Source organism: Lutra lutra, chromosome 8 (assembly GCF_902655055.1).
Source record: "Lutra lutra chromosome 8, mLutLut1.2, whole genome shotgun sequence".
NCBI lineage: Eukaryota > Metazoa > Chordata > Mammalia > Carnivora > Mustelidae > Lutra > Lutra lutra.
In genome coordinates, this window is record NC_062285.1 from 94279430 (window position 1) to 94297393 (window position 17964).

At 40.6% G+C, this 17964-nt stretch overlaps 1 protein-coding gene across 4 annotated transcripts in view; it reads right to left on the reverse strand.

The window, feature by feature from the left end:
- The window catches only part of GRIP1 (glutamate receptor interacting protein 1), a 700704-nt gene that overhangs the window by 232128 nt on the left and 450612 nt on the right, over positions 1-17964 (reverse strand). For 3 of the 4 annotated variants that reach the window (XM_047742327.1, XM_047742326.1, XM_047742325.1), the window contains exons 1-2: positions 14898-14914; positions 13575-13874 (exon numbers count right to left, since the gene is read on the reverse strand). The exons of the other annotated variant lie outside the window; for it this stretch is intronic. In XM_047742327.1, coding sequence (XP_047598283.1) covers positions 13575-13857 — 283 coding nt within the window. In that variant the 5' untranslated portion in view covers positions 13858-13874; positions 14898-14914. Of the gene's footprint in view, positions 1-13574; positions 13875-14897; positions 14915-17964 lie in introns of those variants that run through there. 4 annotated transcript variants of the gene reach the window in all.

The window sequence follows — 17964 nt, forward strand, 5'->3', positions numbered from 1 at the left end:
ACATAATATAAATGTTAGGTATTGGTATTACACTATACTAGTAGCACAGCTTATTACTAGTAAAGCAAACTTAGGTGCCGAGGTATGGGGGCAGGAACACAGAGGCAGAAAAGGATTAGGCAGAGGCTGAGTTTGAGGTGGGTTTTGAAGAGTGAGCACGAGTCAGATATGAAGAAGGTACGTGTACTGGGGAGCAGGGGTATTTCAGGATGAGGGAATGGTGCTAGTGAAATCACAAAGCATGAGCTTGCACAGTGTGCAGGGTGGCTAGGTGGGGCAGCACACCTGTGTCGAGGGACCAGTCGCAACGAAGTAGTAGGAGTGGAGATCACATTGAGGGAGACCCATAGGGATTGGATAGTAAGAGGAAAATGACTCTTCCAGGCAGGCAGGCTGTGAAAAGATTAAATGTTCTAGGAGTTAGAAAGAACCACAGAAAAGACTGATAAATAATCCAGCATAAAATGTCCACTTGAACAGCGATCAAACTCTTATTTCATTTATAAAATTTGCAGTTTCTAGTATGAAGATACTAGAGGTATTTCAGAGGTACAGGTGTAGAAAACACCTGCATCAAATATCCTCATTGCTATCTTTCTATTAAAAATTGCCACACATGAGAATGAGTGAAATCTGTTTTCTCATGACACATATAAGGAGCTAGATGACTTTAATACAAGTGCAGTTATACTACCAGAATTAAAACTGAAGTTGAGACAAACTTGAAGGAGATAGAATTTAAAACATATCTGTCTGCATCCATCCCTGAACTGTGAGTAACTTCTTAAATGTATGATGTGCCTTCCACACAGCCATGCCTGTCTCTAGAAAGTTCTCCTTTTTCCTTTTGGTCTGCTATCTTCTACTTTGGCCTTCAAAATTTAACGGAAGCGTCATTTTCTCTGGGAGCCTTTTGCAAGCCTCCAATCTGCTTTAAATACACATCCTTTTGTTCCCAGACCTCATGCATATTCCCATCTGAACAATTAAACTACATCACACTGTATTACAACTGTTGGTGTTACATTTATTTGCAAACTGTGAGGTCGGTGAAGGTAGGGACCATGGTTATTCAGAATAGAGTTTGTGCATGACCCTACACTCCTAATTACAAACATGTACTTAGCACATATGCGGCATTAAATAATTGCATGTTGTTCATTACTTCAACATCAGACAAGCACAGACTGAAAAATAAATTCATTACCCTTAGACTAACAGGATGACTTCCAAACAGGTTTCTTGTTTCTCTACCTGAAAAACAAATTGAAAACATGGCAAAATGCCCCAAAGGCATCCAAGGCAGTACAGAATACTCAGATAATGTCTCTCAAGGTTGCTTTGGGCCGTGGTATAAACATGAATTCTTTCTGTCTCAGGTGCACTGAAACTCTACTTCGGTTTCCAGATCAGTCCACCTCCAGATCAATAGTTATGATTTTTCATTATTGTGAAAGAAGAACAACTCTCTCATCCACAAAATAGGCTGTTAACAGCATTGCTGGATCATTTTCTCCACGTATGAGCATAAAACCGAAAAGGGGAGTATTCAAGGGATTAATGTTTCAAGGTAAAGCCATACAGCGTTTTGCCATAATCTTTCAAGAGAATCTCCTCTCTGGTTCTCCCAAAGCACATTTTCCAAACCAAGAAAAATCACTTGAATTTCAAGGCAAAAACAGACAAAAAAGTGCCTGGAAATATTTTGTAAAACCTCAGTGCGGAGAAGTTCCTTACAGAACACGAAGAGAAGAACATTACAGTGAGTTAGTGAAAAAAAAAAAAATTCAATGCTAAGAGTGTCAATAACTTTTTGAGAGGCTCCTCCAAATTTGAGCTCGATGCCTAAGATATGCCAGAGAGGGCTGAGTGTGGGAGTACACAGTGGGTAGACTCACATTTCCCCCCTCATCTCAGATTAAATATAGCTTTATTAGACACATCGAGGTAGTCATTCTTGAGGGTTATTTTTCAGTCTAGCTTAGTTCCTTTAACCATGCCAGGCTCTGCGGAAACAGGAATAACGAGAGCCAGTGCTGGTGCCTCACAGAACTCACAGAAACAGACACAGGCAGCCACCTGTGGTGAGTGCGAAGCTCCACGCACGTGATACCACAACAGCTGCTGTGGGCTCTGCAAAAATGGTGTAGCATCTGGGTTGAGTCTGAGCGATGAGCCTAAAAAGCGTCCAGTCAAGTGAAGAAGTATGGGCATGGGTCTCTGAGAAGTCGACCCAAAGAAATCATCAGTTGAGAATCTGGTGAAGAAGTGAAAGGATCCCCAAGGTTGGTGGTGACATTATGGGTCATCTCTTTCTCTTTGGGGATGTATCCTGTAAAGGTCTTGGTGTTATCAGCCCTGGCATTGTGTAGAACACGCTCATGTTGGTCCAGTGAGAAAGGGAACTAAGTATCACCCCTCTGAGTGAGCAAATCATACACTAGATTAACGATTTTTTAAAAGATGGAGAGGAAGGCAATAGTTTCCATAACAATCATGCTGCCAATGGAATGAGAAGCCTAGAATGAGAATAACAAGAGTCATAGACACACACAACATGACCATATTGCTTCCTTTGCCACTTCCTTCTTTGATACGAATGGACTGTGTCCCTCAGTGCCAAGTTACAAGGGTAATTACAATAGTAAATAAGACAGAGACTCAGATGGCCCTGTCAGTCCAGTGGGAAGACAAACTGGTAAGCAGATTCTTACAATGCAATGTTACATGGCATCCTAGGGGACTTTACAGGTGGGAAGGGAAGGCACAGTGGGAGAAACCAAACTGGACTTTTTGAGAAGAGGCAGGGAAGTGACATCTAAACTGAGGCCAACCAGAGAAAAGAGGGGTGGGGAGGAGAGAACTCCAGACTGACAGACCAACATATAAAAAGTAGAGAGGCAACATGTACACTCCCTGGGCTGGAAGCAGCTCCAGACAGCCAGAACAAGGACCCCACTGGGAGGTGTGTACACGTGCGCAGTAGCAACTGAGAAGAGAAACAGGCTAGGTTGGTAAGTAGGATCCAGATCACCACTAGCCCTGAGAACATATTAGGGACTTTAAGCTTTCTTTTTAGTCTAGTGGGGGGGGGAGGGCAATTATAGAACCTGCAGCGCACAAATGACAGAAGTAGATCTATACTTCCTGAAGATCCTTCTTCTGCAGGGTGGATGACAGGCTGCAGGGGACCACGCAGGGCCCAGGAGGGCAGTTAGAAATTTAATCTAAGTAATCCAAAGACCAACATTTGGAGATTGTTTAGAGTAATTTTAAAGCCCGTTTGGAAGAATAAACGAGTGAGAATAGACGTGACTCCTAAGCTCTCCATCCTCTGTCCTAGCCAAGACATTAAATTCACTGTAAAACTACTGTCATTAAAATAGAGTGATAATAGTGCAGACATGGAGCAGACAGGTGGTTGGAACAAAGACTCAAGAAATATATGGGAGGGGCACCCGGGTGGATCAGTGGGTTAAGCCTCTGCTTTCAGCTCAGGTCATGATCCCAGGGTCCTGGGATCAAGCCCCACATCGGGCTCTCTGCTCAGCAGGGAGCCTGCTTCCCTCTCTCTCTGTCTGCCTCTCTGCCTACTTGTGATCTCTCTCTGTCAAATAAATAAATAAAATCTTAAAAAAAAAAGAAATATATGGGAATTTAGGTCATGACAAAGTGGCAAGTGGAATTGTTTAAAAAACTAATTGAGCTTTAACTGTACCTAACAACAAAATAAATTCTAGAGGAAGTAAAGATTTAAATGTACTAAACAAAATCAGGTAAAAACCAATGCTAGGCAGTTCACAAAAGGAGAAGAGCAAAGGCTCAGTAAACAGGGATACCAATTTTTACCCAGCAGACTGGCAAGAATGTAAAAAGATAATAGTCCTGGACAGTGAGATTATAGAAAAGAATAAGGGCACTCCCACTCCCTTGGAGAGAATATCAAATTGGTATGTCCTTTCTGGAAGACAGTTTAGTAATATAAATCAAACTCTTAAAAATGTGCATGTTGTTTGATATAGAAACCCCATGACTAGAAATTTATCCTAAGGAAATAACTGGACAGCTACCTAAACATGTATGTACAATGGTGGCAATTGCAACAATTTTTTAAATTTATTTTTTAATAATTTTTAAAAATTATGTTATGTTAGTCACCATATGTTAGTTTTTGATGTAGTGTTCCAGGATTCATTTTTTTGTGTATAACATCTAGTGCTCCATGTAATACGTGCCCTCCTTAATACCCATCACTGGGCTCACCCATCCCCCCATCTCCCCATCCCCCTAAAACCCTCAGTTTGATTCCTGGAGTCCATAGTCTCTCATGGTTCATCAACATTTTGAATAGATATTAGTGGCAACTAAAATGTCCTGAAACAATGAAGTACTGTAGAACCATTTAATGTAAAGATACGGAAAGATTTTAATGACATGAAAAATATTCGCAGCCTATTGATAACTGAATAAACAAATTATAGAACAGAATGGATAGTACGATTCTATTGTAGGTATTTGCACTGAAAAAAAAAGAGGGAAGTTTATATAGAACTGTCAACAGTTTTCTCCATTGAGATTAGAATTGATTTCTGTTTTCTCCTGTGTTTTCTGAAAATTTATTGCCAGAACTACTTTTATAATCAGAAAAAAAAGCCCTCTATTTCCCTTTACAAAGACGTGTCAAGAATATTGTTGATGGCAGAGGTAACTCAAGAGGAGGCAGGAAAGAGCATGTGCCTGCGTCATATTCCAAGCCATTAACAAGGGCCTGCTGTCCAGTGTCTCCTTTAGATACAAGGGAAAAACTGGACATAGGAAGACTTTCTACAACAAACCTTCAAAAGGTGTTATTTACCCCAAAGGTAGAGATGTCATGAAAAGAAGGGGCACCTACACTCCAATGTTCACAGTAGGAATGTCCACAATAGTCAAACTGTGGAAGGAGCTGAGATGCCCTTCAACAGATGAAGGGATAAAGATGATGTGGTCCATATACACAATGGAGTATTACTCAGACATCAGAAAGGATGAATACGGAGGAGGAGTCAAGATGGCGGAGAAGTAGCAGGCTGAGACTACTTCGGGTAGCAGGAGATCAGCTAAATAGCTTATCTAAAGATTGCAAACACCTACAAATCCAACGGGAGATTGAAGAGAAGAAGAACAGCAATTCCAGAAACAGAAAATCAACCACTTTCTGCAAGGTAGGACTGGCGGAGAAGTGAATCCAAAGCGACGGGAAGATAGACCGCGGGGGGAGGGGCCGGCTCCCGGCGAGCGGCAGAGCAACGGAGCAAAATCAGGACTTTTAAAAGTCTGTTCCGCTGAGGGACATCGCTCCAGAGGCTTAACTGGGGTGAAGCCCAGGCGGGGTAAGCGCGGCCTCAGGTCCCGCAGGGTCGCAGAAGGATCGGGGGTGTCTGAGTGTCTCAGAGCTTACCGGTATTAGAACGGGGAAGCCGGCTGCAGAGACAGAGCCGAGGAGTGACTCTCAGCTCAGGGTTGCCTTGAACCGGTCGCAGGCTCGGTCAGCTCGGAGCGTGGCCGGAGGCCAGGGTGACGGGAGTCATTTGGCGCTGTTCTCTGAGGGCGCACTGAGGAGTGGGGCCCCGGGCTCTCGGCTCCTCTGGGCCGGAGACCGGGAGGCCACCATCTTTATTCCCGTCCTCCGGACTCTACGGAAAGCGCTCAGGGAACAAAAGCTCCCGAAAGCGAACCCGAGCGGATGACTCAGCGCGGCCCCGGGTAAGGGCGGTGCAACTCCGCCTGGGGCAAAGACGCTTGAGAATCACTACAACGGGCCCCTCCCCCAGAAGATCTACGGGAAACCCAGCCAGGACCAAGTTCACCTACCAAGGAGAACGGCGGAATTCCAGAGGAGAAGAAAGCAAAGCACGGAACTCATGGCTTTCTCCCCATGATTTTTTAGCCTTGAAGTTAATTTAATTTTTTTTTTCTTTTTCAATTTTTTTTTCTTTTTCTCTTCTTCTGCTAAATTTTTTTTAACTTTTACCGTTTTCTTTTTTTAACGTTTTTTAAATAGTTTATCTAATATATATATATTTTTTCCTCTTTTTATATTTTTTCTTTATCGGCTTTCTTTTTTTTAATAGTTTTTTTTTTTCTTTCTTTCTGAACCCCTTTTAATCACCTTTCTCCCCCCTCACAATTCGGGATCTCTTCTGATTTGGCTAAAGCATATTTTCCTGGGGTTGTTGCCACCCTTTTAGTATTTTACTTGCTCCTTCATAAACTCTTATCTGGACAAAATGACAAGGCGGAAAAATTCACAACAAAAAAAAGAACAAGAGGCAATACCAAAGGCTAGGGACCTAATCAATACAGACATTGGTAATATGTCAGATATAGAGTTCAGAATGATGATTCTCAAGGTTCTAGCCGGGCTTGAAAAAGGCATGGAAGATATTAAAGCAACCCTCTCGGGAGATATAAAAGCCCTTTCTGGAGAAATAAAAGAACTAAAATCTAACCAAGTTGAAATCAAAAAAGCTATTAATGAGGTGCAATCAAAAATGGAGGCTCTCACTGCTAGGATAAATGAGGCAGAAGAAAGAATTAGCGATATAGAAGACCAAATGACAGAGAATAAAGAAGCTGAGCAAAAGAGGGACAAACAGCTACTGGACCACGAGGGGAGAATTCGAGAGATAAGTGACACCATAAGACGAAACAACATTAGAATAATTGGGATTCCAGAAGAAGAGGAAACAGAGAGGGGAGCAGAAGGTATATTGGAGAGAATTATTAGAGAGAATTTCCCCAATATGGCAAAGGGAACAAGCATCAAAATCCAGGAGGTTCAGAGAACCCCCCTCAAAATCAATAAGAATAGGTCTACACCCCGTCACCTAATAGTAAAATTGACAAGTCTTAGTGACAAAGAAAAGATCCTGAAAGCAGCCCGGGAAAAGAAGTCTGTAACGTACAATGGTAAAAATATTAGATTGGCAGCAGACTTAACCACAGAGACCTGGCAGGCCAGAAAGAGCTGGCATGATATATTCAGAGTACTAAATGAGAAAAACATGCAGCCAAGAATACTATATCCAGCTAGGCTATCATTGAAAATAGACGGAGAGATTAAAAGCTTCCAGGACAAACAAAAACTGAAAGAATTTGCAAATACCAAACCAGCTCTACAGGAAATATTGAAAGGGATCCTCTAAGCAAAGAGAGACCCTCAAAGTAGTAGATCAGAAAGAAACAGAGACAATATACAATAACAGTCACCTTACAGGCAATACAATGGCACTAATTTCATATCTCTCAATACTTACCCTGAATGTGAATGGGCTAAATGCCCCAATCAAAAGACACAGGGTATCAGAATGGATAAAAAAACAAAAACCATCTATATGTTGCCTACAAGAAACTCATCTTACACCCGAAGACACCTCCAGGTTTAAAGTGAGGGGGTGGAAAAGAATTTACCATGCTAATGGACATCAGAAGAAAGCAGGAGTGGCAATCCTTATATCAGATCAATTAGATTTTAAGCCAAAGATTATAATAAGAGATGAGGAAGGACACTATATCATACTCAAAGGAACTGTCCAACAAGAAGATCTAACAATTTTAAATATCTATGCCCCTAACGTGGGAGCAGCCAACTATATAAACCAATTAATAACAAAATCAAAGAAACACATCGACAAGAATACAATAATAGTAGGGGATTTTAACACTCCCCTCACTGAAATGGACAGATCATCCAAGCAAAAGATCAACAAGGAAATCAAGGCCTTAAATGACACACTGGACCAGATGAACATCACAGATATATTCAGAACATTTCATCCCAAAGCAACAGAATACACATTCTTCTCTAGTGCACATGGAACATTCTCCAGAATAGATCACATTCTTGGTCCTAAATCAAGTCTCAACCGGTATCAAAAGATTGGGATCATTCCCTGCATAATTTCAGACCACAATGCTCTAAAGCTAGAACTCAATCACAAGAGGAAATTTGGAAAGAACCCAAATACATGGAGACTAAACAGCATCCTTCTAAAGAATGAATGGGTCAACCAGGAAATCAAAGAAGAATTGAAAAAATTTATGGAAACAAATGATAATGAAAACACAACAGTTCAGAATCTGTGGGACACAACAAAGGCAGTCCTGAGAGGAAAATATATAGCGGTACAAGCCTCTCTCAAGAAACAAGAAAGGTCTCAGGTACACAACCTAACCCTACACCTAAAGGAGCTGGAGAAAGAACAAGAAAGAAACCCTAAACCCAGCAGGAGAAGAGAAATCATAAAGATCAGAGCAGAAATCAATGAAATAGAAACCAAAAAAACAATAGAACAAATCAACGAAACTGGGAGCTGGTTCTTTGAAAGAATTAATAAGATTGATAAACCCCTGGCCAGACTTATCAAAAAGAAAAGAGAGAGGACCCAAATAAATAAAATCATGAATGAAAGAGGAGAGATCACAACGAACACCAAAGAAATACAGACAATTATAAGAACATACTATGAGCAACTCTACGCCAACAAATTTGACAATCTGGAAGAAATGGATGCATTCCTAGAGACATATAAACTACCACAACTGAACCAGGAAGAAATAGAAAGCCTGAACAGACCCATAACCAGTAAGGAGATTGAAACAGTCATCAAAAATCTCCAAACAAACAAAAGCCCAGGGCCAGACGGCTTCCCGGGGGAATTCTACCAAACATTTAAAGAAGAACTAATTCCTATTCTCCTGAAACTGTTCCAAAAAATAGCAATAGAAGGAAAACTTCCAAACTCATTTTATGAGGCCAGCATCACCTTGATCCCAAAACCAGACAAGGATCCCAACAAAAAAGAGAACTACAGACCAATATCCTTGATGAACACAGATGCAAAAATTCTCGCCAAAATACTAGCCAATAGGATTCAACAGTACGTTAAAAGGATTATTCACCACGACCAAGTAGGATTTATTCCAGGGCTGCAAGGTTGGTTCAACATCCGCAAATCAATCAATGTGATACAACACATTAATAAAAGAAAGAACAAGAACCATATGATACTCTCCATAGATGCTGAAAAAGCATTTGACAAAGTACAGCATCCCTTCCTGATCGAAACTCTTCAAAGTGTAGGGATAGAGGGCACTTACCTCAATATTATCAAAGCCATCTATGAAAAACCCACCGCAAATATCATTCTCAATGGAGAAAAACTGAAAGCTTTTCTGCTAAGGTCAGGAACACGGCAGGGATGTCCGTTATCACCACTGCTATTCAACATAGTACTAGAAGTCCTAGCCTCAGCAATCAGACAACAAAAGGAAATTAAAGGCATCCAAATCGGCAAAGAAGAAGTCAAACTATCACTCTTCGCAGATGATATGATACTCTATGTGGAAAACCCAAAAGACTCCACTCCAAAACTGCTAGAACTTGTACAGGAATTCAGTCAAGTGTCAGGATATAAAATCAATGCACAGAAATCAGTTGCATTTCTCTACACCAACAACAAGACAGAAGAAAGAGAAATTAAGGAGTCCATCCCATTTACAATTGCACCCAAAACTATAAGATACCTAGGAATAAACCTAACCAAAGAGACTAAGAATCTATACACAGAAAACTATAAAGTACTCATGAAAGAAATTGAGGAAGACACAAAGAAATGGAAAAATGTTCCATGCTCCTGGATTGGAAGAATAAATATTGTGAAAAAGTCTATGCTACCTAAAGCAATCTACACATTTAATGCAATTCCTATCAAAGTACCATCCATTTTTTTCAAAGAAATGGAACAAATAATCCTAAAATTTATATGGAACCAGAAAAGACCTCGAATAGCCAAAGGAATATTGAAAAAGAAAGCCAAAGTTGGTGGCATCACAATTCCGGACTTCAAGCTCTATTACAAAGCTGTCATCATCAAGACAGCAGGGTACTGGCACAAAAACAGACACATAGATCAATGGAACAGAATAGAGAGCCCAGAAACGGACCCTCAACTCTATGGTCAACTCATCTTCGACAAAGCAGGAAAGAATGTCCAATGGAACAAAGACAGCCTCTTCAATAAATGGTGTTGGGAAAATTGGACAGCCACATGCAGAAAAATGAAATTGGATCATTTCCTTACACCACACACGAAAATAGACTCAAAATGGATGAAGGATCTCAATGTGAGAAAGGAATCCATCAAAATCCTCGAGGAGAACACAGGCAGCAACCTCTTCGACGTCAGCAGCAGCAACATCTTCCTAGGAACATCACCAAAGGCAAGGGAAGCAAGGGCAAAAATGAACTTTTGGGATTTTATCAAGATCAAAAGCTTTTGCACAGCAAAGGAAACAGTTAAAAAAACCAAAAGACAACTGACAGAATGGGAGAAGATATTTGCAAATGACATATCAGATAAAGGGCTAGTGTCCAAAATCTATAAAGAACTTAGCAAACTCAACACCCAAAGAACAAATAATCCAATCAAGAAATGGGCAGAGGACATGAACAGACATTTCTGCAAAGAAGACATCCAGATGGCCAACAGACACATGAAAAAGTGCTCCACATCACTCGGCATCAGGGAAATACAAATCAAAACCACCATGAGATATCACCTCACACCAGTCAGAATGGCTAAAATTAACAAGTCAGGAAATGACAGATGCTGGCGAGGATGCGGAGAAAGGGGAACCCTCCTACACTGTTGGTGGGAATGCAAGCTGGTGCAACCACTCTGGAAAACAGCATAGAGGTTCCTCAAAATGTTGAAAATAGAACTACCCTATGACCCTGCAATTGCACTGCTGGGTATTTACCCTAAAGATACAAACATAGTGATCCGAAGGGGCACGTGCACCCGAATGTTTATAGCAGCAATGTCTACAATAGCCAAACTATGGAAAGAACCTAGATGTCCATCTACAGACGAATGGATAAAGAAGATGTGGTATATATACACAATGGAATACTATGCAGCCATCAAAAGAAATGAAATCTTGCCATTTGCGACGACCTGGATGGAACTAGAGGGTATCATGCTTAGCGAAATAAGTCAATCGGAGAAAGACAACTATCATATGATCTCCCTGATATGAGGGAGAGGAGATGCAACATGGGGGGTCGAGGGGGTAGGAGAAGAGTAAATGAAACAAGATGGGATTGGGAGGGAGACAAACCATAAGTGACTCTTAATCTCACAAAACAAACTGAGGGTTGATGGGGGGAGGGGGTTGGGAGAGGGGGTGGGGTTATGGATATCGGGGAGGGTATGTGCTATGGTGAGTGTTGTGAAGTGTGTAAACCTGGCGATTCGCAGACCTGTACCCCTGGGGATAAAAATATATGTTTATAAAGCTGTAAAAAAAAAAAAAAAAAGAAAGAAAGAAAGAAAGGATGAATCCCCAAGTTTTGTAGCAACATGGACGGGACTGGAAGAGATTATGCTGAGTGAAGTAAGTCAAGCAGAGAGAGTCAATTATCATATGGTTTCACTTATTTGTGGAGCATAACAAATAGCATGGAGGACAAGGGGACATGGAGAGGAGAAGGGAGTTGAGGGAAATTGGAAGGGGAGGTGAACCATGAGAGACTATGGACTCTGAAAAACGATCTGAGAATTTTGAAGGGGTGGGGGGTGGGAGGTTGGGGGCACCAGGTGGTGGGTATTGTAGAGGGCACGGATTGCATGGAGCACTGGGTGTGGTGCAAAAATAATGAATACTGTTATGCTGAAAAAAATAAAAAAATTAAAAAAAAAAAGAAAGGATGAATACCCAATTTTGCACCCATTTGGATGGAACTAGAGGGAATTATGCTAAGTGACATAAGTCAAGCAGAGAAAGACAATTACCATATGGTTTCACTCATATGTGGCACATAAGCAATAGCATGCAGGACCATAAGGAAGGGAGGGAAGTCCAAAGGGGGAGAAACCAGAGAGGGAGACGAACCATGAAAGACTCTGGACCCTGGGAAACAAACTGAGGATTTTAGAGAGGAGAGGATATGGGGGGGGTAATAAGGTGATGGGTATTGAGGAGGGCACGTGTTGTGATGGGCACTGGTTGTTATACTTAACTAATGAATCATTGAACACATCAAAAACTAATTATGTACTATACAGTGGTTAACTGAACATAATAATAATGAAAAGAGATGAAAACCCTTGTCAGAAAAGCCAACAGTCTTACTGACTAAATTACAATATATTTTACAGTTCGATTGCATGGAAAATCTAGACAGCTGAACCACACTTTCACACTCAGTCCCCACTATCATGCTTGCCTATTGATCAAACCATGTCAAATATTTATAATACAACTTGGGTTAAAGAATTAAAGTTTTCAGGTGCCTGGGTAGCTCAGTTAAACGTCTGCCTTCAGCTCAGGTCATGATCTCAGAGACCTGGGATCAAGTCCCACATTAGGCTCCCTGCTCAGCGGGGAGTCTGCTTCTCCCTCTCCCTCTGCGCCACCCCCCCTTCCCTCTCTTGTGCTTTCTCTCTCTAACAAATAAATAAAAATACTTAAAAAAAAAAAAAGAAACGTTGTTTTCTCTAGTGTAGGGCATGCCACAGTTACATGAATTCTCATGCCACTTTATGTTTTTTCACTTATGAAAAAATAAAAAGCTGTTTGATATACTCTAACTTCGCCTATCAAGCCTAGCACGTATTATTACGGTGAATGTTGTTTTCATAATAATTCAAAATCAATAATACTACATGACACCTTACTTTTGTAATGTATGGCTTCCCATGTTTAGTGAAGAAACAGGCATTCTTATTATTAGTATCAATATTATTATTATTCCTACTTATACAGATAAGAGAAGTTACTATCAGAGGAGGTGATATCCCCAAGGTTTTCATGGTCAGTCACAAATGCAGATTCATACCTGGTTTTGCTTTCCTGGTAGTATTTTTTTTTTTTCTGCCTTCTACAAGTAAGACTTTTTAAATGAGAAATACTGGAGTTGAATAATTTTGTTTTTCTGTAATCTACATAATGCAGAATTTTAAAATTACAGAGCTCATAAATTTCAGTCTCCTGATCTTATTGAGAAAGAAACTGAAGCCCAGGGAGAGGAAATGACTTCTCATATCTCAGATCATTAGCAGAATGGGAGCCAGACCTCAAGTCACTTATTTCCATTATAGTGTTCATTGCGCTACAGAGAGAAACTGAGGACCCTAATATAGTCATGACGATTTAAGAGCATTTCATGTACATTTAGTTCCCACAATAACCCTGTGAGGTGTTACTACTGTTATTCCCATTTTGGAGAATTTAAGTGACTTTGTAACACCTTTAGTCATAGAGCACAAGGCTTTCTAGCTAAGGCCAGAGCTTTTGCACTCTGAAATCAAGGCTCGGGTGTGTTTTCTATAACTAACTCTCAATTCGAAGGGAGCCATTGCTGAAAAGTTTTGGAAACTTAAAATTATATAGCAATCTTATAAAAAGATTCACAAAGTGTAAGATAATTATTTTCCAAGAAAAAAAATCTTTTCGATCATAGATCTTCTCAAAGCATAGGCTTTCTATAGATAATTGAAAACTGAACTCAGAGAATAATGAAAGCTTACCACTGTTTAGTTTAGCAAGAAATTCGAGAGGGCTCTGATCCAAGTTAACCTTTGTATCATTAATATCAGGTGGCTTACAACTTAAATAGAAATCATCAATGTAAGCATCTAGGGCTTCGGAGGCAGAGAAATACGGCTTTTCTTTATACTGGATGGAACCATCAATATTAAAGGAGATGCTGTTGAAGACTAAAGTTGCTGGAAGAGAAGGTTCAGAAGTGCTAAAGTGATGTTTCTTAACTGATTTTGCCATGACTTTCTCAAACTGGGCTGCAATGTCCATTCATGTTTCAAAAAACTCTAAACACAGAAAAAGGTAGACATGATTTCAGTTAAATAGGCTTGGGTGATGATATAGAATCCTTGCTACTCTGCATCATGTGTATTTATTTTCTTACAAATGCAATTGCTTTTTCTCCCCTTCTATGCTTTATGTATATTGAGCTCTCTAGCAATATTCACTGATTAACAGTTTTACTGACATGGCCAGAAGTAGAAGTTTCACTTTAGAAACAAATTTGGGAACTAGAATATGAGCTTTGCCACGTAAAGCATAACATAGAGGTTTTACTTTCCTTTGGTTTTAGTTTTACTGGATTGGATGAGTAATTGTGGAGTCTTGAGATATTTTTATTTGCTACAATAAAACAGGACAAGCCTCCAGAATCATATTGTAGTTTTTATTCCCTATGCCTGTTTCTACTCCATTAATGGGACAGGGGAAGCCATGTAAGAAGACAAGAAAAACAGGAATAGAGGACCCTGGCACAAAAATGATGTCAGAGACTGGGAAGCAAGACGAAGTGTGTGCTGAAAGGAGTAGATTTAGTAGGGACATTAGGTCCTCTGATCTTCTGGTACTCTGGCCTTCATGCAAGAGTTCAGCTGCCATGAGCCTTTGTAGTCCCACCTTCCATCAACCTCCTCCTCTCCATAGTAACTGTGAAAAACAGGTGCTATCAGTAGTCTCATTTCCAAGATAAGAATATGACGGCACAAGGAGATGAAATAGTTTGTCTGAAGATATAGAGCAAGGAATCAATAGCTAAGGTTGGATTCCAGTGGTTGGATCTGAGCTTGAACTTAAACACTGCACTAGACCACCAGTCCCACTGTCTCAGGTGTGCTGGAACTGTTAGTGTGACCTGTGATCTCTAAACATCAGCCACAGGTAACATGCCAGAATCATCTGCCAAGATTGGGTGCCTGAGTTCCGTGGTGTCTCATTTCCCAAAGGTTTAAGAGCATTCACTGGTACGTGCAAGGGGAAATACCATTTATTTGATTACAACATATAAGTAATGCCAAAGAGAGAGTACTCACTTTTCAGTCCTTTGAAATTCAAATGGATACGTTGTATTTTCAGAATGTTACATTACATGACATCATAATGCCCCAAATTACCATCTGTGGAATATTATTTTGTTTCCTCTAATGTAATGGATTTATACCGAGGCCTCAGAACCTGGAGAAAACTATAGATCCTCTTTCCACAAAAATGCACAATGACAGACACAAATACAATGGGTTCTAAGATTCTGGAAGCTCATTCACAGTCCTCTTGCAGCTGAACCCTATAGGAAGACTTTCTATCCAAAGGAAGTGATAGACACAGGAAGAAAGGAAGGACAAGAAGGCTAACTAGGAAAAGAACAGCAAGAAGATTTTTACCAGGAACGAAACAAACTAACCTGGCACCATCTACTCTTGGAAATATATAAGAAAATATCTTCTGTTATTTTAAAGGCTTAGCTCAAAAGGCACTTTTCGTTTGTAAATCATAATCATGGTCATCTTTGTCGTCCTCCTCTAGATCTGTGAGTATGAACTGTTACTAAAACAGACGACGGGCGGGCGCCTGGGTGGCTCAGTGGGTTAAGCCACTGCCTTCGGCTCAGGTCGTGATCTCAGGGTCCTGGGATCGGGTCCCGCATCGGGCTCTCTGCTCGGCAGGGAGCCTGCTTCCTCCTCTCTCTCTGCCTACCTCTCTGCCTACTTGTGATCTCTCTGTCAAATAAATAAATAAAAATCTTTAAAAAAAATAAACAGACGACGGGCTTTAGAACAAAGGAAGAAGTAGGTTAAATTCAGTTCTATCTTTCACTAGCTCTGTGCCTCTATCCCCTCCCTAATATGTGATTTCTTTCTTTTTAAATTCTGCTTAATAATACTTCACTCATAGAGTGGCTGTGTTTGATCTTCTGCTACTTTGTACCAGAATGGTCACATCAGGGGTAAAATACTGAAATACTTTCAAAACAGCTGGTAAAAGCTGCTGCCCTTCAGATATATCCTCCCGGCCCATGCATACCTCCTGTACCAGTGCCTTCTTGCTACCTCAGCCCTGACCCCCCTCACCCAGAAGCCCTCAGACCTTTCCACAATCCAGCAAGATAAGGGGTACTATCTGGCTCTCTGGGACTCTGCGCCAGCTCTGGCTGATGTCCCTTCTGTCTGGCCAGTGTCTGGCCATGCAGATTATTAAATGTGTTGAATATCATCCCTGAGAAGATAATGGTATGCAGAACCTGTTAATGTTTTTCCTTTCCTCGTCCTTAGGTACTTTGCCTCACCCTATTCATACGAATCATAGCTTGACCTACATGATAGCTGGGTATGTGTCTTATTCCCTCTCTAAATTCAAACAAAATAAGGAGTGGATGAGTATCCCAGGCTTTCCAGCCCATGGCAGTTGCTCGATACATGTGTGTCGAACTGAATCTCAGTCAAGATGTTCCTTTTGGTATAAAGCATTCCAGTGTGATTCCTGCAGCCATGACAATGTTCAGGAAGATCAAGTCCTTTGGGTTTATGAGTAGCTGCTGAGAGAAACAAAATGGGCAAATAGGATAACGTTATCAAGTCAAGGATATAATGAGAGGAGGGTTCAATGCACAGAACAAGAAGCTGATGAGGGAGCTGGTGAGATTATCATCCTTGGGGGCAATATTTTTGAGGTTCACTTACAGCAAATCTTTAGCACCAGACTGTCCTATGTGCGTCTCTAGCTCAAAGTCCAGTTTTAACTGGAAATTTAAAGGTGTTTTCTGTATCACCTAATTGCATGAATAACACTGTAAAGGAAACTTGATAATTACGTATTTCTAAAACAATATAGAGGGAAAAATCAATGTATGAGACATGTTGATAGTCCTGGTGAGTGAACGTTATTTATAAACTTAGGTTTATTTCGTGGCTTCCATTTTATCTTACACATGGTGATGTCCAAATTCATTCTCTTGGATTTTCACCTCTTTTTTATTACTTGTAGGGGATAAGCAAAGAAAGGAATGACTACTCTTCTAATTTAAAAGCAAGATGACCATATGCAATAACTAAGAGAAGAAAAAAAATCAATAATTTCCTAACTAGAAATCAAATAAAATGCAGATTGTCTGGCTATTTCCCCTGGCAATTTCATGTTTGAAGTTGGTCCACCTCTATTCTCTTTGATAGTATTTTAAAAAATGTATTCAATCTATAAAACCTCAGAGAACATCCATCTACCAGGAGGCAACAGATTCCTGAAGAATATACAAGATTTTAAGTAGGACTAGAGAATAACATTAGCTCTGTCTTCCTTATTACTTCAGGTCACATCAGACTCAGTCAAAGAAGTGGAGTCCCTTGATCCTGGGCAGGTAGAAAGGTTTAGAGATTTGCACAAAGTTCAGTTTCCTTCTCTCATTCAATTCAATTAAACACAAAATTATTGACTGCCAATGCGCAAGGAGTCATGCTAAGCGCTGCATAGGGATACAGTGATGGATTAGACTTTATTTCCCTCACAAGAAGCTTATAGTCTAGTAGGAAGGATAAAAGCAGCACATAAATAAGTGCTATCCAAGAAAGGGCACACTAGTTAGTGCCATCGAGCACCCTCAAGGGTGGCTGGAATACAGAGAAGAGAGAAATTACCTCTGTTTGATGGAATAGGGGAAAGTTTCATTTTAGAAAGAATATTTAAACTAGGACTTGCAAAAGAGTTAGGACTTAGAAACATGGAAATGGGGGAAAACACAACCCAGGAAGAAGGAACCACATAATCAAAGGCAGTGAAATAGAGATACAAAGAGAGACACCTGCTTGCATGTCTAGATGGAGGACTGGATCTGATTTTCTTGGGTTGTCAGTTAGTGAGAGAAGAGGATGGAAATACAATCTTCTGTACTGGACAGCCAAAGTGGTGAGCTTCAGGGCCAGGTATGATATCTACCTTACAGAAAAGGAAAACTGAGCCGCAGAGAGCTTTGAGAGTGCTCTCAGGGAACAGATTTAGTGAGTAACAGATCTGAGACTTAGAATGTCAAAGGTCATATTCTTTCCATCGCATCCCCAGGTTCACCATCTGCCTGTCTTCCCCCAAGAACAGCTGAGTAAAATAAGCCCA